A 22,027-nucleotide genomic window follows, 5' to 3' on the forward strand; every position below is an offset into this window, starting at 1 on the left:
GGTAGGTGTAGGGATGATGGTTGGGATTTCACACAAAATAACCTCATTTTTTCTTTCCTGGATAGACATAAGGTCATCTGCAGAGAGGAAGGTGGGCTGATGGTAGAAGAATTGTCACTTAACAAATCCTATTTCTTAACACATTCTTTTAAAACAACTCAAAAACAACTCAGGTGCATTTATATGCTTTGCATGAATGTACTCTGTCATTTCTGTGAGGAAGCAAATTATTACAAATAGCTACAAAAATGAAATAGTTATATATTTATTTTTTAAAAAACAAAAGGCAAATTCCAAAGGTATAATCTAAGATGAGGCATCATGATCACTAGAGGTGCCTGTTCCCATGACTGCCATGCTTTAATCCACTTGCCCTCAACTGTCTACCATCCTCTGGCTCCCCATCCCTCACATCCTAAATAAGACATCTAGCTTAAGTAACAATTACTCACTTAAAAGTGGGAAAATGTGGTCATTATTGAGAGAGTATAGCACCAAAATCTGTATCAGTCAAGGTTCTCCAGAGAAAGAGAACCAATAGGATATGTATGTATGCATGTAGGTATCTATCTATCTACCTACCTACTTACCTATATCTATCTAGATATTTAAGAAGGGATTTATTATAGAAATTGGCTTATGCAATTACGGAGGGACAATATGCCGCCTGCAAGATGGAGACCCAAGAAAGCTGGTAGTGTAATTCAGTCCAAGGCCAAAGGCCTGAGAACCAGCAGGGGAATGCTGTTAGTGTAAACCCTGGAGTCTGAAGGCCTGAGGACAAGGAGTTCTGATGTCCAAGGGCAGAATATGGATATCCCAGCTGCAGAAGAGTAGAATCTGAACTGTGGCCCTTGTCAAAGACCCACTGGAGGGCAGACACTGGCAGGCTGTGGGAGAAGCTGAGGATAGGGTGAGTGAAACTCCACAGGTGACCTTGGACAAGTGCCTAACATTTCTGTGCCTCTGCGTGTACATCTGCAAAGTGAAGTGGTGGACTATGTGAGCCCCAGAGTTCCTCATGCATTCTAGAATTGCAGACTTTTTGAGGGATTGTAAGAGGAAAGAAGCAGTTACAGAAACACAATTTTAAAATGCTAGGTCTTTGGTATTTTAAGCCAAGGAATTGGCCAGGGGTCTCTGAAAAAAAATAAGATTATGAATAAGATGGAACCAGGCAGCACCCTAAAAGTTTGTGACAAAGGAAGTCTCAATCTTCACATCAGAAGCAAACTTCTCACTGTATACCTTTATATTTTATAAAACATGGTCACGTGGAACAATAGCTTGCAGACTGGGAAGCACTTGAACATAATAGTGTTTTATTTGATCCTCATACATTCTTGGAAGACAGAAAGCATTGTTTTTACTCTACCCATTTTATGAACAAGGAAAATGAGTTTCCAAGTAGTTAAGGTCACAGAGCTGAGTACTGGACTCTGTTCTTACGGATTTCTGTACCCTCCATAGAGAATGGGGTCAGTGGGGTCTTATCCTTGAGCAGCTGTGTCAGAAGTGGGAGCCCTGGCCATGGAGCCTTAGGGACTTATGGAACACATTATGTCCTCATTAGGCTGGAGCAGGGACTATGGTTGTGGATGCCATAGTTGGCCTGCTCTAAAAAGGGTTTCCTTTATCTCCACCAAAGAGATATCACCGAAGATCTGGGGGTAGCTTGGCCAGTCTGTGTGCTGACTCTCTGCTGGAGCTGTCTCCTAATCAGGTCACTGCTTGAGTTCCTCTTTCTAAATGTCCCAGTGCAATGACTTTGGTGCTCTGGCTTGTGGGATTTGTCAATCTAAGAGTCCAGAGTCTACGAGGACTCCTGCTTCTCTATTATATGCTGCTGTGTGAGGCTAAATGCTATTGTACCAGTTTTGTTGCTGTTTGGATTTTTTTGTTGTTGTTCCCAGATTATTGTTCCAAAAGTAGACCTAGGATATATTCTTATACATTTGAATTTAATTAAGAACCTTTATCTCACTGACATAAATATGGTTTTACTGTTTCCAGCCAGGCCAGACAAAGATGCCTGAAGACAGATTTCTAAATGATGCTGTGTGACAACTTCTCTGTTCTTTTTAAATGTTGTAACTAAGTTGCCCTGCTCTGAGATGGTGATTTATGACTTTTACATGCTGTCCTGTACCACTCTCTGATCACAAAGGAATACGTAGAAACTCATCAAAGCAATTGCTCTCAGGTGTCAAAGTGGAGTCACATTGACCCTTCTAACCTCACAAGGATCCTTATGGGATTCCGGATGATCACATTTTCAGTATTCTGAGGACTGTCTCCGTATGACCCCAGCCATACTTAACCACTCCATGACTTGGGGGAATTGGTAGCAGGATTAAATCTTTCATACCATGCCTATTACTGATGTATTTGACCTGTTGAGCCTCCAACAGCATTGAAGACTCCACTTTTTGTGTTCCAACAGGACTAAGACCAGAAGCAAATGTACTATTTTGTCCTGCCATTTCCCTGCTGAGTAACAGCTCACCCTTGGAGCTGCTGCTGCCTAAAGAACAGGAGAAGATTCAGGAATGCTAACAACAGTTACTTACATATCCCATGCCCTCTGCCCTTGCCCATTGTAACAGCCTCACCACTTGAGTCAGTAAGAGCCTACACTTGTTCAGTACATCTTGGTGCTCACTTTAGCTGTGGGTTCGGATTTAAACATCCAGCTCAGGGGATGCCTCTTTGGTGCATGTCATAATCAGGAGAAGGATGCCTCTCTTTGGATTCTGAAACTGACTCCATTTGTAGTGAAGAGTTTGGGGAGCATCAATAATGGGATGGCAGCATTCATTCACTCATTTATACCTCTAACCAGCCTGCCCTCACATAGTGAATGAGTACTCAATACGTGCCCTGTGCTAAGCTGAGTACTGTTCAATGGTGAACAAAGAAGACATGGTCTTAAGGAGGAGTTCCTGTTCCAACTGAGTAGCCCAAGGAACTTCGACCACTTTTGCTACAGATGTATTAGTTGCTGCCAAGAGTCTGCAAGTGTTCATGGGCCTCATTAAGCTCTGCCTTCCTTCTGCTTTTTGGAGTCTGGCCCTTGGTTGGCCTTGAATGAAGAATGGGGCCCTCAAAGTACCATTGTCAGCACTCTCCAGATGAGTACTACCCTGGGAGGGGCCAGGGCATGAGGAGGGCCAGGGCGTGGGGCCCTCTGAAGGCTGTGTCATCCCAGGCTTCAGCCACAGAGGTTTTATTACGGAGGAAAGCTGAGCTGTGAGCACGTTGCTAGGCTGTGGCTATTTATTTTTATAAACGAGCCTTGTGCTTAATTTAGAAACCTGCTTTTTCTTTTTCTTTCTTCTTTCCAGCATCATCTGGCTGTCTGGCACCATCAAAGAATTGCATTTGTGACCAAGAAGAGCTTATGGGTGGATGGGGGTGGGATGGAGGCTGGGGAGAGGACTGATGCCAGCCAGCTGCCTCATGGTGTGCTAGAATCACGTGGCCATGCCATTAGCATCCTGTTCGGCTTCTGGATGAGTTTCATCTGTGACACCTACATAGTCCTCGCTTGGATCAGCAAGATAAAAGGCAGCCCTGGTGTTAGTGCCTCCTCTGATGAGCCACACACCAGAATCCAGCAGAGCAGAAGGCAATGCCACGCAGAAGAGGACCAAAGTCAGGTGCCAGAAGCAGGTGACATCTCCACTCTCAGTTCTTTGGAGGCAGCTATTTTAATAGAACCACTTTACTGCAGCTATTTTGACATGAGGATATTTTGGTATGGCTCAAAAATTCAGCCGATAAATGTTCAGCTTTTTAAAAAATAAATGATGAGTAAAACAGGCATCTTGCAGGCCATCTGTGAGCTTTGCCTCAACCTTGATCTTCACCCCATTGTCAATCTTACCTCCAGGCATCAAGGGTATAAGGATTGGGGACAGATGAAAGAAAGGACTGGTAGAGGTTCAAAATGAAAGAAATAGCAGGTCAGGACCCCAGGAGGGTTGAGGGTCTTTTAAAGTAAAACAAAACAAACAAACAAACAAAAAACAGGGTCAACCAAATTCAGAAATCAGGTAGAAGTCAGAGAAGGAATGGAAGATGGGAAACTGGTTGTAAACCAAATACAGTGAGTCTGAATTTTGGCTTGTTTTGAGGCTGCTGTATCAAAACAGTTGTGTTGGAAGAGCTGCATGAAATTGTTGGGCAATACATAGTCCACTCATGATTCAGATGAGCTCATTTTGCCTCTTCCATGGTCAATTTCTGACTCATAAATGTCTATACATTTCACTTTACGGCTTGTGTGAGCCTCAGTTTCCCCACATAAAATGAAGATGATGATGCCGGCCCTTCCTCTTTCCCCAGCTTTTGCTCTCCCTCCAAGTGACATGATGAAGAATGAGCCGGCATCTTGTAAACTGCTCCAGGCCACCTGGAGAAATGTGCTTGCGTAAATAGTCAGTATTAGTGTACGTGAGTCTTCTATGAGTAAAGAATTTCAGAGTCGGCAGCCGTCTCTGCCTGGTGATTCATGTGGGCACAATGATGCCCTTAGCTACAATGTATGGTGTGGGTGATGAATTTGTTCTTGTCATGGCAGAGGACTGAGTATTCTTTACCCAAATGCTACAGATTGAGTTTGCACGTGGGAACTAGATTAGCTCTGAAGAGAGCTGAAAGGAACCTGACATTTCTGCCTGCAATCTAGAGCTTCACTGTACAAACAACCGCAGCAGCATGTTTTTGCCCAACCATTGGCTTTCCTTTGCCAACAAAGAAAATCTTCTAAATTATTCTGCCATTTGTCAAACCTGCCAAAGTCCCTGGAGGCAGTTCTGGTATAACTAAGGTGGTGAAAGAGAATATTCTCTCTACCAGGTTTTCACTACTTCCTGTGTTGGTTGTTCACAAGGGGAGAGCTTCTGCATCATAGGATGAAGCTTCAGTGATTTAGATGTGGAATATCCTTCCAGGATTAGGGCAAGGAGGCCCCAGCCTCCAGAAGCCTGTCTTGCAGCTTACGCGTGGCTGGGCAGCAGCCTTCCTTTGAGCCTTCAGGGTGGAAATGAAGGACACGTGTGTCTCTGCAGCACTTCCAGCTTTGGCTCATCCCTATTTTCAGAGCCAAAGCGCCATCTCCTCTGGTACAGTTAATCTTTGTTCCTGCCACTGACCCATCTGTCTTTATTACTTTTCACCACGTCCTGGGCTTCAGATTTCTTATGGATTTCTTTCTCAGGCATTGTGTTTTGATTCCCTCCTCACATTTACTTCCAAGTGCCAAGAACAACTCTGTTCCGGCAGGAGGATATTATTTGGCTTAAAAGGGAGAATGAGCAGTGGCTTCTCCCCACCAGCATTCTTTAGGTTTACATGGGAATTCATTCTGGGCACCATTTAGAGTCTCCTTCAAGCCTCTCCCCGACTGACAAAGTTTCTGTCCCAGAGAGTTCCTTTGCTTCCATTGTTTATAAATGGATGATGAGAACCTTTCTTTCTGAGCCTGTGTAGAAGGGCTCAACACCCTTCCCCTCGTTACTCCCCAGAGATCTTGGCTGAGCTCACACAATGAATACACGTTGGGTATTGTTACCATTGTTACAGACTTCAGCATCAACTCCAGTATTTGATGGTCCAATAAACCTTGAGTCCTCTTCAAGAACTGTTAGTTTTTCCCACCTTTGAGAACCACAAACTCACCTTTTAGGGCAGCTCTTCCTGAGTGACTAACAAACACTCCCTGGTTGAGCTGGAGGGGACAGGTCCAGCCAACAATGGCTTCTCTGTTGACATCACTCAGGACTTAATGACACAGACTAGGCACAACAGCTGGTGCCCTCATGGGTGCCTATTAATATTTTGGGGAAGTTGTGTTGCCCCATCCACCACTCTGTGTAGTGATTCTGGAATTTGCTATTTGATATGAGCAAATGAAGAGACGGAAGGGACTGTTCATCACTCAGGCTGCAAGCAAGCCTGTTGTGCCCATCTGCCAAGAGGACTCCTTGTGTGCCTCCAAAATGGCCTGGTCTTTAACTTGATCTGCTTGGACTGATTGCAAACAGTGGCTTAGCTTCCTCTAGACCAGAGGACATTCTGTGCTCCCAAAACAGAATGCTACACATGGGAACAAGGGAAAGGGAGGCTTTGAGAGATCAGCCAGCAAGGTCCCTGCTTCAAGCCTAAAACCAGTGTAATTAGGTGAAGACTGAGCAGGATAAGGCTTTGCGAGGAATATCCCTGGCATGTCAAGGTGATCGCAGGTACGTGAATTGGCTCCTTTTGGGTCTTCCTACAACTCTTAGAGGCAAATAGGGTGGGTATTATTACTGTAGTTCTACCAAGGGAGAAACTAAGTTCTAAAAGTCAACTAAGGAAGTTATGTAACTTACTGGCAGACAGGACACAAGAAACCTCAAATTCCTGACATCTGTTCCAGTTTTTCCCATCACCCCATGTTGCCCTTCCGCAGGGCTTAAGGAAAACAGTCAATGCAAGTCCTAGCCTTTCCAGCTGGGCTGAAGTTAGAAACTGGCATGGATTTACACTGGAGTAGCTGAGGCCTGGGAGGCTACATATACTGTTTCTACTTGCTCATATTGCAAGGCAAGGCTATATGGCTCAGCAGGGCTGAGACTATTTGGAGACTCTATTTTTACGTGGTCATGGTGAGGGCGAGTGCAAATGAGAAAAGGGTACAACAATTTGCATTTGTGTGTGTGTGAGTGTGTGTGTGTGTGTGCATGCACATGTGCACATGTCTGGGCACACAGATGAGAAGACATTACTGTCATGATGGCTGTTGCAGGTGGATGGAACAGGTTCCCTTGCAGGTCATCTGCAGCTTCATGGACACACTGTGGCTTCTTACCCAGAGACGCTTCTGCATCTCTGCCTGATGACTCTCTCTGGCCACAGAAATTTGTTAAGCCCCTGCATGGGGAAGCCCAGAAGAGCATCAGAGTTAAAGGTGCCTGGAGCAACCCTTAACCAATGAAGGATGGAACTGGTTTTAAAAAAATAATAAAGTCTTTTTTTTTTCCAACAGGAAAATCGACGTGTTTTCTACTGAGCCTTTGAGAGGGACTCCAGGGCAAGTAAAACCCAAGTGCTCTGTGCAGCATCCTGCTCATGAATACCCCCTTTATTGGCTAACCCGCCTCTCTCTATCTTGCTTCTCCAATCCCTCACTGTGTTTCTGGGGATCATATCCCCAGTAAACATTTGCATCTAGATTCCTGTGTCAGGAATCGAAACTAAGACAGTGGCCCAGTTCCTGCCTCCTGAGAGTGCCTTGTATGTGGTGGGTTTTCAGCCCCGCCAGATTCCTGCTGAGTGGCAGGTATGCATTTCCATGTTGGGCATTGCCCCCTTTCAGCCACTGGCCAGGAAGACTGTGGCTCTGGTAGAAATAATTATAGAGTTTTCCAGGTTGGAAGAATCTCCTCTCCAGGAGGACCCCTCCAGTAGGCCAGCAAGGATAAGAAACAGAATGAAGATGGGTGCATGCCTGTGGTCTCAATTGGGGAGGCTGAGGTGAGAGGATCACTTGAGCCCAGGAGTTTGAGGCTGCAGCGAGCTAAGATGACAACTGCATTCCAGCTTGGGTGACAGAGACCCCATCTCAAATAAATAAGAAACAGTGAATTGAATTAAAACAGTGAATGTTCATTAAAAACAATGCCAAATTGAAGCAAGCTTGGAGTTTTCTTGTTGAGCACATGGGCTCCTGAGCAGGTGCAGCCTCAGCTACTCCTCATTACCTTTCACCGGGCAAGCCACGCCTGTAAGAGCTCACTTTCATGGCGCATGTCTGGATTGACTTACTATCTAAATTTCTCTTAGTGCTGCAGCAGGAGAGTCCTCTGCAGCATAGGAAGGTAGCATCAGAACTCCCTGGGGTAGGATCCAGTTTCTGGATGATGCATTCCCATCAGTTCTCCCGAGCTCCAGCAGACAGCAGATTCGACTTGCAACCAAACAGACACATGAAAGTAAATGTGCACTCCTAACATTTTGTAACCTGCCTCCCACAAAACAGAAGGCACTCTTCCCTTTGCCTTATTCCCTGCCTTGCTCTTGACATTTTTACAGCCGACTTTGCGTTTCTGACACCTCCCACTTGAATTGGCTTCTGGTCTCTCCTGGCCTGAGAATCCTAGTCATGTGACCCATCCCAGTGCACATTCTCGGCTCTCTTTACGGCCAGGCACACTCCTCCTTGCCTTGACATTTAGGGCCTGTCATTTCTTTTCCTCTTCTGCTCCAATAAATCAGGACCAATCAATCAACATTCACTGTCCTCTGGGTGGTGTTTAGGGAAGCTGATGCTGGGCTGAGGAGGCTTTTCTGTGTGCACGGCGGTTGAAAGCAAGCATTGCATTTCTGCTCCCATTCTGTGGCTTAGCGACAGTGAGAATGAAACCCTGGGCAGGAGCCCAGGCTCCATGTTCAGGTGTCTTGTCTGACTTGTACCAAGCTAAGTGCTCAACCCAGACAAAGCAACAATGGCCTGTTCCTGGGTGCTGCCTTGTTTATAGTTCAGACCTGTGCCACTGGTTTAGCTCGTTCACCTCAGAAAGTCTGGTGTGGAATGGAATGATCAGCAGCCTGAAGACACAGAGGCTGTGCCAGTTCTGGCCCTCTCTGCCTCCCATACCACATGCTGGAACGTGGGTTTAATCCAGCCTAGAAGCAAAGGGGAAGCAAACCTCTTGAGTGCCAAGTGGCGGGTGTTAAGTAATGCCCTTCAAGGGCATGAATGTATGGGAGAATAAAGTCATCAGAAAGAGAGAAAGCAGAAAGCAAGGGAAGATAGGAAATGGGAGAGATCAAAATGAGAAAAGAGGAAAATGAATACACAAAGTGATCATTAGGCAGAGGAATAGCTTGCTGCCACTTACAACCCTTTGAGTGGCACTGATGCCATTTATTATTCATCCCTGTTTCAAAGTGGAGTCAGGAGCTAGTGGATGCATGTGTTCTCTCCAGAGAAGACACACAGCTCAGATTTTCAAACCATGTTGCCTCCCATGGTTCCCTATATTAGAATTCAGGACAACTCTACTTGCTCAACTGTGAGAGGTCTTAACCAAAGGGTTTGAAGATGCTTTATAAAAAATAAATAACCTCTGCAAAGGTAAGATGATATATTTTTCCTCCTGTTCACCACAAGACTTGAATACACACTATCAGCACAACCCCCAAAGGTAATTTTAAGATGCAGGTTTAGAAGATTCTTTCCAAAAGAGACCATGACAGGTAGGCTGATCATAATATCTGGCACATAGTAGGTGCTCAATAAATGTCTGAAATTGAGTTAGTGAATGATTGAATATGAGAGACAGATCAAGAAGAATATTTTAACAAGAAGATACTTGAGTACTTAACACTGATACTTTTTCAGAACATCTGATTGTTTCTGTTCTGGGCCTCATGGATTTAAGGATGAGTGAGCTTTCCAAGTGCACATTCACTGGCTGGCCTGAGATCACACATACATGCTCCAGGGTGCTGAGTGCAAGGAAGATTTGGACAATGCACAGTAATGGCAGAGGTTGAACCTGGCCAGGAGATTCTGGAGAGGTCTCTAGAAAAGCAGGTTGCAAAGCTGCTGAGGTCTCACCAAGCAGCCCTGGAAGACAAACATAAAGATAGCAAAGGTATGAAACAGCCTATTGTGTCAGAGAGGTGCAATAGAATGGCTTGGTCAAATCAGAGAAGAGTGTGTGTGTATGGGTGAGGGTTGGAGGGTGGGGCAACCACTGACCTTTTTGGTCACCATAGGTTTTTCAGTGCCTTCTATGTGACCAAACACTGGCATTAGTAGGTTCACTTATTTAGCTCCTCCAGGGAAGCTGAAATCCCATGTATAAGCTATTGCTTTGTCATCGGGGAGGGTGTGTGTATACCCATGTCTCCCTAAGGCCTCATGGTTTGTGGTAGAGGAGAATGATCTTTTATTTTCAAATCGCCGCATGGTGCTTATCTGGTTTCTAGTCTGTATTTCACTTTGCTGTGAACTACCTTGGGGCAAAACCTTCTTGCTTTTTGAGCACAGTGAGCACAAAAGAGTTTTACTGAATGGATGGATGCATGGGTGGACAATGGCCCGACAAGACAGGTGGCTGTTCAGAATCCTATGAAAGCCCTTAAGCTCTGCTCTTCTCTCCTAAGACAGGAAAATTCATTTTTTTAATCATGAGCGCTCTTTCTTTATTACTAGCATTGCAAGTTCTCCCCCGAGGCGCAGAGCCCAGAAGAAATCAGCGTGGAATGAAAAGAGTCAAGGTTGGAGCCCCCAAAGAACTTAGCAAGAATGCCAAGTAAGGGCTATATAGGAGGGTGGCCAGCGCAGGCCCTGAGGCCTGGGAGGAAGGCGAAGGGCTTGGAGGCTTTGCAGACCCTCAGACTCTTGGGCCCCCAGCAGTACCTGCAGACACAAGTCCCAGTGCTGGAATATTGTGCACACATCTGCTGCAGAATACCTTGGGAGCCAAAGGATTTGATGAAGCTCAAATCAGAGTAGATAGAAGGCAATTATGTTTTTGCATCCTCGGCTCCTGCCACCCTGCAGCTCCCTGGGGATGCACTTGTGGCATTTGGGTGTTTTTCTCACAAAGGCCTGGAGAGAGAAAAACAGCCACTCACCATCTAATAAATTATCCACCATGTGACCACTTCTGCCGGCCTTGTTCTGACACTTCTCCCCTTCTGATTGTAGACAATAATTACCCTCTAATTGCTAAGATAATCTTGCTTATGGAGCTACAGCAGCAATGAAAAGCTGTCATTAGTTATGGCTCGTCCTGAATGTTGATTTAAGCTGAATTACACCTCAGTTCAATCTGAAGAGCAACCCCCACTCAAATGAGGCAAGGTCTTTGGAGACCTGGAACTGGGTGCCACAGCATGTTTCTAGCTTCTCTCCTGGCCTAAGGGCTATACCTGACTTGAGAGAGGTCACTCATCAGCCCCTCCACAAACAGGGCCCTGCAGTGGGATGGATCCCTTTGTGTCTGAGGGCCACCCACCCGCAGTGGATAGAGAATGACTGCAGGAAGGCAGAGGGTGCACCTAATGCCCCCAACAAACAAGTGGATTTCCCTGCAATTCAGATCGGCCTTTGACCCCGTGCCATTATCTCTTTTCTCAAAGCACATAACTGAATGGCAGAAAAATATCACAAATCATTAACGTAATCAGTGTTTATTGGACACCCCATATTCACATTGCTTGGTGCTGGATGCGTACAGCCTGTGAAGCTTATTTTCCTGCAACATGAGCACAGAGTCTGTGTGGAAGGCACAGGGCATATATGGAAATCTGCGGTAGTAGCATCGGACACACTAATGAGCATCAATTTTTAGATGGGGTAAAATGGAGGAAGACCTTGAGAGAAATTTCGGAGTGTGAGCTGCAGGGCAGGCTTGGCAATATAGGTCACTCAGTTGAATACTTCATTTATCTAACTCTATTTATTGAGGACCCACTAAGTGACAAGTATGGAACAAGGCACCAAGAATTTTAAAAATAATGGACCATTGCCCAGAGATTTTGAAGAGCTCACATTCTGCTGAGAATTGAAGTGTGAATATACTATAAAAATAATTGGAATACAATATCCATGGAGAGTAGGGAGTATTAGGAAAGCATCAAAGAAAGGCTGATGGATTCAGCCAGAGGAGATGGGAGCTACCTTTGAATTAGGCCTGGAAGGGTTGGTGAACTTTTGAAAGGTTGGCTGCAGGCATTTTTGGCCTGGAAGCTGGAAGGGTATGGAGTAGTTAAAGTAATGTGAAGTAGTTCTGTGCGACCAGAGAGCATCTGGGGCAAGGCGTAGTGAGGGGATGCAGCTGGAGAGAGGCTGAGAATAGCTAGTTCTGAAAGCTTCTGAGTGTCCTGTGAAGGATGTGGGCTTTACATAACCGGCTCTAGGTAGACAGAGGACGTAGACAGCCTCACTCTGGCCAGTGTGGAGGGGACCGGATGGAAGGAGGGAAGGCCAGGGCCAGCAAGGCCCACAGGAAAGTGGGCAACATTACTGGAGTTGCAGGAAAACCTTTCAGAGATGCATGGGAGATGGAGTTCATTCAGCTCTTACGTTGCTTTTCTCTCTTCAATGCCTTTCGGGTACCCCTACACACAGTTGTCTTATAATTCTCCTAATTTTCTTATTCTGGAAGCCTTTCCATATATTTCTCTCGGGCTCTGAGTTCTATCCTCTATTTCTGTAATGTTAGGCTGCATGACCAGTTTTGTCTTTGGTTGGGGATGAGACACACCAGGGTGCACACTCAAGTTAGTGGAAGTTTCCTACCACAGGCTGGACTCAACCTGAAGTCCCTTTTTATGGTCAAAACAACTCTTTTCAAGTTGCTAGATTCTCACCTGAAGCAGAAGTTATTTGCTTAAGGATCTGGACCCCTTTCTACGTACTCCATCAGGGGTGTTAATCATTCAGGGGTCAAAGGTCAGCTGGCCTATAAACACAAATTTACTGGACACCTGCTGTTTACACATCACACTGCTATTCCAGGTTGTGTTGAAGAAAGAGTCTAGACTCTGAGTCTCTGCAAAAGTCCTTTTAATCCCTTCCACTGCCAACAATGTTTGCTGCTGGCTTGGGACAGCCTGCCTATGTGCTGTTGCAAAATGAATCTCTCTTAAAACACTCACAAAGCCTGACACATGTCAGTCAGTTGGACTCCCAGCACCTGCCAATGGACACAGAAACAAGAGAAGGGCTGGTTTCTGGACTGCTTTCTAGATAATAAATCTAGCCATATGGAGGAAGCAGCCTCTCCTTTGGAGATGGTAAATCAATTTTCCTAAAAACAAACAAATTTGCATTTCTCTGAGCCTGTTTTTTCCATTTCCCAAAGTTAACATATTCTGGATAATAAAACAAAAGGAAAATGGTAGGTTGATGCAGCACCTCCTATGTATGTGATTATCTGTAAAACATCATACTGGGTACTACAGGCTTATAAACAAACCAAGGCTTGGCCTCTGACCTCATGGACCTTATATTCTACTTGGAGATGTACAGAGCTGGATTAATACATTTAGGGGCTCCAACCTGAAATGATTATAGTCCTTCCCACCCATATACAGATGCTTAAAAAAAAAAACAGAATTTATGTGTAAGCAAAATTTCTGCATGTTCTTATTGCAAAACTCTGGTTAAGTTAATTGAATTGAAGATGAGCATTTCTCGTGTTCTGGTACCCTTGTTTTGTTGGTATTCTAAGCATGGGCTTATCTACCTACTAGTAACCTGGATGGGCCATAACTATGCACATCAGAAGCTGTAAAACTGTATATACCAGACAATTTTACAAGAAGAAAAGTACAAGATGAGTCCCTGTGTCATTCAGGGTTCTCCAGAAAAACAGAACCAAGAGGAGAGGGGTGTGTGTGTGCGCACGTGTGTGTGTTGAGAAAGAGGGAGAGAGAGTTTTATTTCAAGGAATTGACTTAAGTGATTGTGGGGGTGGCTTGAAAGTCTAAAATTTGTAGTGAAGGCTGACAGGCTGGAAACTCAGGCAGAGGTGAAGGTACACTCCACAGGCAGGATTTCTTCTTCCCCAGAGAAACCTCAGTTTTGTTTCTAAGGCTTTTCACTGATTGAATGAGGTCCACCCATACTAGTGACAATAATCTCCTTTACTTAAAGTCACGTGATTGTAGATGTTAATCATATCTACAAAATATTGCCATAGCAACACCTAGATAAGTGTTTGATTGAGTAACTGGCTACAGCCTAGCCAAGTTGACACATAAAACAGACCGTCACAGTCCCCAGTAAAGGTGTAGCCATGAGTACTGTGGATGGTCAGAGATGGGAATCTGAGGATGTGATAGCTGGAAGGGAATTTAGAGATCACCAAGTTTAATCTTCATGCACAGGGAGAGTGCCTGCCGTGCTTGGTTTGTATGAAGTATTGAAAACAGGTTTTCCCAATCCAGTAGCATGTTTTACGTGAGGGATTCAAGTGGACTTTTACAGAGGCACGGGGTCTGGATGCTTTCTTGATCAGGGCATGGTGAATCAGAATGTACATAGCAGATGTCCAAATAATATTTTTTAATTAGATCACATTGGATCTAGGCCTGAGGCTTAGTCCTATCCTTTAAGGACAAGATCCAAGACTATCGTTTCACTGATATATATCCCTAGGGCCTAGCCTAGTCTTGGTACGTAATAGGTGCTCAAAAGCATTGGTGGAATTCATTAATAGAATGAATGCATGGAATTCAGGCCAGTTGGATGAGCACTATCCTGATTCTATCATAGGAATGTAGACAGAGAAAGGAATTATTCTAAGCATAAATCTGAGTTTCCTCATCTGTCGGATGAAAATGCTAATATATTACCTTTCTAACAGGTGTATCCAAAGGCGTATCTGAGCAAATACATCTAATTATCACAGCACTTGGCATATAGTAGGTGCTCAATAATCAGTAGTGATTGCTATGACAATATTTTTTTAAACTCTTTTTTTTTCATTATGCTTTAAGTTCTGGGGTACGTGTGCAGAATGCAGTTTTGTTACATAGTTATGCACGTGCCATGATGGTTTGCTGCACCCATCAACCTGTCACCTACATTAGGTATTTCTCCTAATGTTATCCCTCCCCTAGCCCCCCACCCCCCAACAGGCCCCATTGTGTGATGTTCCCCTCCCTGTGTCCATGTGATCTCATTGTTCAATTCCCACTTATGGGTAAGAACATGCGGTGTTTGGTTTTCTGTCCTTGTGATAGTTTGCTGAGAATGATGGTTTCCAGCTTCATCCATGTCCCTGCAAAGGACATGAACTCATCCTCCTTTATGGCTGCATAGTATTCCATGGTGTATCTGTGCTACATTTTCTTTATTCAGTCTATTATTGATGGACATTTGGGTTGGTTCCAAGTCTTTGCTATCGTGAGTAGTGCTGCAATAAACATACGTGTGCATGTGTCTTTATAGTAGAATGGTTTATAATCCTTTGAGTATATGCCCAGTAATGGGATTGCTGGGTCAAATGGCATTTCCAGTTCTAGATCCTTAAGGAATTGCCACACTGTCTTCCACAATGGTTGAACTACTTTACACTCCCACCAACAGTGTAAAAGCGTTCCTATTTCTCCACATCCTCTCCAGCATCTGTTGTGTACTGACTTTTTGAGGATCGCCATTCTAACTGACGTGAGATGGTATCTCACTGTGGTTTTGATTTGCATTTCTCTAATGACCAGTGATGATGAGCATTTTTTCATATGTGTGTTGGCTGCATAAATGTCTTTTTTTGAGAAGTGACTGTAACAATATTTTACACAATACAACTCTTGTAGATGCTGGAGGTGCCATGCCCAGAGCACCTTTACCAGCCATGCACCCATCCTCCAGCTCTGGATACTGAGTGTCAACAGTTCACAGCTGCCCACTTTTCCAGAGAATTGCTCTCTACTGAAATAAGAGATGTGTTCACTAGGAGGTTATGGTTCCTGTCCCCAGGGGGATAGCCCACAGCCAATGACTGATCCACACAGAAAGACAAATGGTTGGCCAACCCCATAGCTCAAGGTGATCAGGCTGCAGCCAGTCTCCAGCTGAGCTCTCCTCTAGCTTTTCTCCCTGCCTATTAGGCTCCTCTCACTCCCTTTCTCCTGAGAGCATGACCTCAGTAAATCACTTGACCAAGAGTCCTTGTCTTAGACTCTGCTTCTAGGGAACCTAACTTAGACACTATTACTTGGAGACAGCCGCCAACTTTTTGCCTGTGCAATAATGCCATTTTCTGGTTGTGATTCTGATATTCAGACCCCTGAGTGAGTCTCTGCCACGAAATGTTCTTAGCTAGAAGAAGAACATGGCCTTGCAACTGCAGCTGGCAGCTGGCACTTGGCTCATCCACAACTAACCTCTTCAATCAGTGAGGCTGGTGTACTCATCTTCTTTGTGTTACATTTTGCCTAATTCTGCCTGCCCAAGTCAATTCAATCAGCCTAGCTTGTTCCGTAAACCAAATAATCACAAGTTCAACCACCAAGCCTTGAATTTCAGGGAAAACATCCACTCACTCACTCACTCATTCATTCATTCCTCCAACAGTTATGGAGTGTTGTCCACAAAGCCAGGTACTGGAGATGTAGCTACTAACATAGATAAGACATGCCCTCTGGGAACTCACAGTCTGGAGGGAGAAGTGGACAAATAAATAGGCAACTGCAGAGGCGCTTGTGATCCATTCTGTAATATGATGCTATGAGAACACAGAGGAGATGAGCCAGGATGGAGGTCAAATGGATTGGTCTTCATTGCGGTTGACCTAAACAGAAATAAATAGAATAGATATCCCTTAGCACACTGCAAACCAAAGTGGTTACTTCAAAGAAGAAGGTGTCACATGTACAAAGATGTGTAGTTTTAAGCACAAAGAATGGTTGCCTAGTGATGGACAGAATAAAGATATATAAATGCAAAAGGACTCTGCCTTCTGTGTTATTACTGCTGTAGCTTTTCTCCCACTCAAACACTCACTTCCTGGGACTCAAAGAAAGTGCAGCTGAATTAGATGGTTTTTAGCTGGGGACTGGCTAGATCAGTGGAAATCACAACCGAGTTCTCCCACTGCCTTTCTATCCAACAGCACTGTGGATCACCCGCAGACAAGGTCAGGATGCAGTGGTCTCACTGCACGGCTGCCTTATTATTGCTTATTCCTCCTGTGCCATTCATCAATCTACTCTGGCAAGACATGCAGAGGTTATAGCCTAATTATGAGGTTAGGAATGTTAATTGTTCTATGTTGACATTAGTGTAGCTGGTGCTAATGGGAAACTAATTACTACTCTGTGCCTTTACGGCCATTTTCATTGCCCTCTTGTGGTTTTGTAGTTATTTGGCTATAGATGGTAATGACTTAATATGTGGCTGCTGTTATTGCTTTGACTGTACAACTGGGAGAGTAAGAAAAGAGGAGGTGTTTTGGAGAAGTTGGAGCCTTTTAAATACTTTTACTTTTCTTAAGGTTTTTTTTTTTTTTCTTTGCAGGGGGTTTCCTTGGGCAGTAAGAATGTAAAATTCTAAAAATATCAGTGTTTTGATGTTTCAAGGACCCCAAGATCTTACTCATAAGTCAGCTGTTGTTGATCATGTGCTGGGCTCTGAAAGATGAGGAGTACTCCTGGTCTCTCTGAATGCCACCTCCCACCCACTTTCCTGAGCTGTAGGCCCAGAGGTCAATCTAGATCTCTCCATGTCACTTATTCTCCAGTGCCCCACGTCCAGTCACTCTCGAAGCCCATCGATTGTATCCTGAGCATCTCCCTTCTGTTGCCTCCTCTCTGGTGCTGATCACGGCTCTGCTTATCTATCTTTTCCTTGGACCACTGATTGGCAACCACCAACTTACCAGTCTCTGCGCCTCTATTTTCAGACTCTATTTTCGGTTCCTGGTTTAAAATTCTCCAATGGCTCTTCTTTGACTACAAAATAAAATACAAACTCCTTTTCAAGACACTTCAAGAGCTAACCCTTGCCCACCTTTTTAACTTCTTCTTCCACATTTCCTCCTTGTTTCCAATAGCCCCGTGTAGCACTCATTATTTGTTCTTTTCCAGGTACATCATGCTCTCTCCTCCCGCCTCCATGCTGGCGCATATGCCGCCCTTCCTCCATGGAATGCCCTCATCTTCCAGAGGCTGCTCCACTTGAGAGCCTTCCCTGATTCATCCAGGCAAATTAACAGATAATAACTGCTTTATCTACTAAATATTAAACTCTCTCAAGGCAGGGTCTATATTTGCCTTATTTACCACTGTGGTCACAAGCCTGTTACATCACCTGGCCTATGGAGAGTACACACTAAATATTCAAATTAAGGAACTGAAAAAGTCTGTATTATGGTTTGGATATGGTTTATTTGTTCCCACCAAACTCATGTTGAAATTTGACCCCCATTGCGGTGGTGGTGGGAGGTGGGGCCTAATGGGAGGTGTTTGGGTCATGGGGGCAGATCCCTCATGAATGACTTGTCATGGTTCTCACCAAGTGACTGAGTTCCTGCTCTGGGGAGGCTAGACTAGTTCTTGTGAGAGTGGATTTATTTCCAAAAGAGTGCGTTGGTATAAAACCCAGAGTCCCTTAGGTTTTGCCTCTCTTCACAAGTATTCGCTTCCCCTGTGACCTTCTCTGCCATGTTTTTTAACCCAGCACGTAGTTCTCACCAGATGCTGAGCAGATGTTGGCACCATGCTTCTCGTACTTCCCAGACTGCAGAGCTGTGAGCTAAACAAACCTCTTTTCTTTATAAATTACCTAGGCTTAGGTATTCTATTATAGCAGCATTGAACAGACTTAGGAAAGTCCTCAAGGCAAGACACACTTTTGAAATCTACTTAGACACACAGATTAAAAGGTTATATAACCACATCTCTTTCTAGGGATAGGTTGCAAATGAATGTTTTCATACATAACATTTCAAGTAATACATTGAAACCTCATCAATTCAGACTAATGGGAGCAGGAAAGAAAAAGCTTCTTTTAAATTTGTGGTATATTTCAATTTCAGGCTTTTTACGTCAGGCCAGTTTATTTCAGTATCTACCAAGCACCTACCATGTGCTAGGTATGGTCCTGGACACAACACTGGCTATATGAACATAAATATGACATGGTTCCTGACTTGGAGACGCATAAAGCCCTTTGATAAATGCCTTTCTGTAGACTTAATACACCTATATTCACTCTAAATATAACTTGTTTCTTTAAATCATATGGTCATCTCTGCCTGGTTTTGTCTGGAACTTTCCTTCCTGCCTTGCCTATTTGGCTAATTATTACTTGCCTTTCCCACATCAAAACCTCCTCTGGCTAAGACCACATCTCTCTTTCTCTTCCTCCTTTCCTTCCCCAGAATCATTCTCTCTGTTCCTCTTCTGTTTCCCCAGAGCCCTCCCTGTAGTCCTGTCCACTGCACCATCCTCACTTCTTTCCTGCTATTCTGTGTGTTCCTTCAGGGCAGTGACCATCATTTTATTCTGTCTTTCTAGCACAGTGGCTGACACATGGGAGATGCTCAATGATTTTTGATGTTGTTGCAATGAATGAATAAATAAATGAAACTAGAATTTTTAACTGGAGATCCTGCAAGCCTCTTTTTAATGAATTGTTTTATAATTGGGAACACTCACTCCTAGAGACCTAGGTCCCCAAAGTTCCTCAGTTTTCTCCCCTAGTCAACTAAGTTAACATCTTAGAGTATCATACTACCTCAGGATTTTATCAGATTCAGCCATAGGAAATTGCTATGTTTTGTGCATCAAAAACAGCTAAATATCAGCACATCATTCAGACGGTTCAAACTAATACTTAACAAACCTGCTCAATACTAATGGTGCCAAGGTAAACATCAAAGTGTCCATATTCAAATGTTCTAGGTTCCAAATGAGAAGACTGGTTTCCTTACCTCATTCTGGGTCTCCCTGGCTTATGTCTCCAAAGTTATTCAGAATGATCTGCTAAGCCTGCTGCTTCTTTCAGCTTTCCTGACTGGGTCCAAAAATGCTTAGAGAGCTGTGCAGAAATCATCCTTTTTAGAGTCACTTATGAAAGGTTAGCACTTACAGCCAGTCAGCAAAAGCCCAGTACAAAGCAAATGTATAATAATTGTCTTTGTATACCAAGTGGCACAATAACTGTTATTCATGCCATAGAGAGAATATCCAGTTGTTGGATGGAAGGGCTTGGGAGATGGTAGTTTGGTGAGGTCCCAATCTTTCTGGAAAGAGAGTCATATTGCTTGTCCTTGGGCCTTTAACTCTGCAGCCCTGCTCTTGTCCTATGTGGCCAACCCTCCCCACACCTCACCCCAGGACCAAGCTTTTGTGAGCTTCACAGCCTTTGCTCCATTTCCAAAGCAAGTGGTGCCACTGACTCTCAGCCTCTTGCCTCATTTCCTGTCTATGTCACTTTCATCCCTTAAATCTCACAACCAATATTTCTCTGCAGGAATCGCCCTAGACTTCTCTCCTTCATGGAGACTGCATTTTCTCTGGTCACTCAAAATACCATTTCAGGATGTGTTGACAGATCACTTGGGACCCAACCCCCAGCACTACTTTTACTTGGCTGATGTTGTCCGGTGCCCTCTCTGTTCCTTACCAGCCCCAGAGACAATGATTGACAGCTATCTGAACCAAAGGGGCAGGAAAAGGGATGAGAACATAAGCCTGCCTCCCAAAGGATCTTCCTTTTGCCATCCGTCAGGTTCAAATGTCATATAACATTGGTCAAAACTCAGCCTCCACTTACCTACCTCCTCACACCCCATATTCCTCAGGCTGACCTGGAAAGGTGGAGGAAAAGAAGGCAGAAGGGAGAGGCGAAGCCCAAGAACCTGAGTATTTTTCTCAGGCAAGACTCAGGACTGCTCTGGACATTCAGAAGCTGAGTGTGCAAGTGTGCTGTGTAGTTCAAGGCCACCACCACTGCAGAGGCCAAGGACACCTTAGTAGGAACCTGGCTCCCAGGGAGAGCTGCTTCCAGATTTGCCCTGTAGGCAAATTCACTCTTTTCACCCTCTAAACAAATAAGTCCTTGCTCCCATTTCCCATGGTTTAGTCTTCAGTTTAAGTCTTTGGTCTCCTCTGGTCTATCAGCTCCCATCTCTCTCCCAGTCTTTTTCGTTATTCTGTGACATCTGTTGAATAAGGCACATAGGGTTTGTAGTCACTGTACTGTTCCTTGTGATTGTGAGGTAACAGGCTAATATTATCACTTTCTCAGAAAGTCTTCAAAATTATCATGTGGAGGTGATGCATTCATCTGCTGGGAGGTGTCTGTGTGGTCAGATAAGATGATGGCTACATTCCATTCCAATTCTGTCACTCAATCATTCTTCCTTAGTGGGCAGCTCCAGGGAGCCACCAAGGGACGTGATAGTTCAAAGCACTCAGCTAAAACGGAATTCCAAACATGGTATCCACAACTTGGGTTTCTAATCTTCCATTTGTACATCTGCATGTAGTCTGTCTCTGATTTAGGGTTTAGGTTCCTCTGTACTTTTTTTTCTTCTCCTGCCCTTTGAGAGTTTAATAAAAGTCAGAGGCATCTTGTAAATGGTGACTCAAGAATCATTATCAAAGACACCTCTTGCACAATAATATATAGTACAAACACTAATGTGTGTGGCTTTATCAGCTAGATTGCATGAACATAAAATAGCTCCCACACTTTTTAGCTGGAAAGGTATTTAACGTCTCCATGCCTCAGTTTATTTGCCTGTAAAATGGGAATTATAATAGGATGTACCGTAGTGTTCACTGTAAAGATTAAGTGACTTAATGTATACAAGCACTTACAACAGTCTTTGGCAAATAGATGACAATATATATATTATCCGTAATAATATGGTGGAAATATTTATTATCCCTCTTAAGAGTGTTCCTCTGCAGTTTAGAACTCAGGGATCCCCTTGAAGATGCCCCCGGATCTCCCGAAGTCTCTGGACCTCTGAGAATCACTAGTTTAGCAGAAAGAGTCCCAGACTAGAGGTCAGAAGACCTGGGAATGTTCATAGCCCCACACACACCACTGAGAGCCGACCACGGGCCAGTCCTCTCACTAGATTCTTCTGTTTACGAATTCTTCACCAGTTATGCAAGGTGGCTATCTTTTCCCCATTTCACAGACAAAATAAATTCAGAAGTGTTTAATGACGTAGTTCATGCTAGAAGCAGAAAACACGGGTCTGTCTGGAGCCACTACTAAGATCCCCCTTTAAAATCCCGCCACATGATTCTGAGAGTCAATCTCTCTTACTTCTGTCGGCGTCAAACAGGAATATCACCACCCTGCCCACCTCGCAGGGTGAGATTCCAACTAGAAAGTGTTTATGCAAGTCCGCCGTGGGTCGCGAAACGGCTGCTGGCATTGGAACAGAGATGCCAAACACAGTAAACATCAAGGAGAAGCTAGGCAGCGGGAGCCGAGCCGAGCCGAGATTTGGAATCCCTCCTCCAGGCCCGAGGCCGAGGTCGCGCGGCTGAGTGG

The 22,027-nt window shown here is 44.4% G+C and overlaps 1 protein-coding gene and 1 long non-coding RNA gene across 4 annotated transcripts; one reads left to right on the forward strand and one right to left on the reverse strand.

Moving 5' to 3' along the window:
- The first annotated feature begins 1,713 nt into the window (after nucleotides 1-1,713).
- On the forward strand, nucleotides 1,714-17,772 carry SMIM2 (small integral membrane protein 2). Of its 3 annotated transcripts, XR_004428862.1 has the most exons (3): nucleotides 1,714-6,245; nucleotides 10,208-10,307; nucleotides 17,596-17,772. XR_004428862.1 is itself a non-coding variant. In XM_033176997.1 (2 exons), the coding sequence occupies exons 1-2, from the start codon at nucleotides 3,420-3,422 to the stop codon at nucleotides 7,060-7,062; spliced, it is 285 nt and encodes a 94-aa protein (XP_033032888.1). In that variant the 5' UTR covers nucleotides 1,714-3,419; the 3' UTR covers nucleotides 7,063-7,560. The 3 variants fall into 3 exon arrangements, 1 of the variants encoding a protein (XP_033032888.1); XR_004428861.1 differs by lacking the exons at nucleotides 10,208-10,307; nucleotides 17,596-17,772 and adding an exon at nucleotides 7,031-7,560; XM_033176997.1 differs by lacking the exons at nucleotides 10,208-10,307; nucleotides 17,596-17,772 and adding an exon at nucleotides 7,031-7,560 and having other exon boundaries at nucleotides 1,714-3,672.
- On the reverse strand, nucleotides 16,211-22,020 carry LOC117063312. The gene is made up of 3 exons (XR_004428864.1): nucleotides 19,443-22,020; nucleotides 17,388-17,460; nucleotides 16,211-16,301 (listed from the first exon to the last, which is right to left on the reverse strand). It is a non-coding gene; the product is annotated as an uncharacterized LOC117063312 (long non-coding RNA).
- Nucleotides 22,021-22,027: the final 7 nt, after the last annotated feature.

The sequence above is a fragment of the Trachypithecus francoisi genome, unplaced genomic scaffold, assembly GCF_009764315.1.
Source record: "Trachypithecus francoisi isolate TF-2019V2 unplaced genomic scaffold, Tfra_2.0 Lachesis_group18, whole genome shotgun sequence".
NCBI lineage: Eukaryota > Metazoa > Chordata > Mammalia > Primates > Cercopithecidae > Trachypithecus > Trachypithecus francoisi.

Coding starts and splice junctions, on each gene's coding strand:
- SMIM2 (XM_033176997.1), top strand. CDS start 3,420: ATGGAGGCTGGGGAGAGGACTGATGCCAGCCAGCTGCCTCATGGTGTG. Junction 3,673..7,030: donor AAGTCAGGTGCCAGAAGCAG/GTGACATCTCCA, acceptor TTTTTCCAACAG/GAAAATCGACGTGTTTTCTA.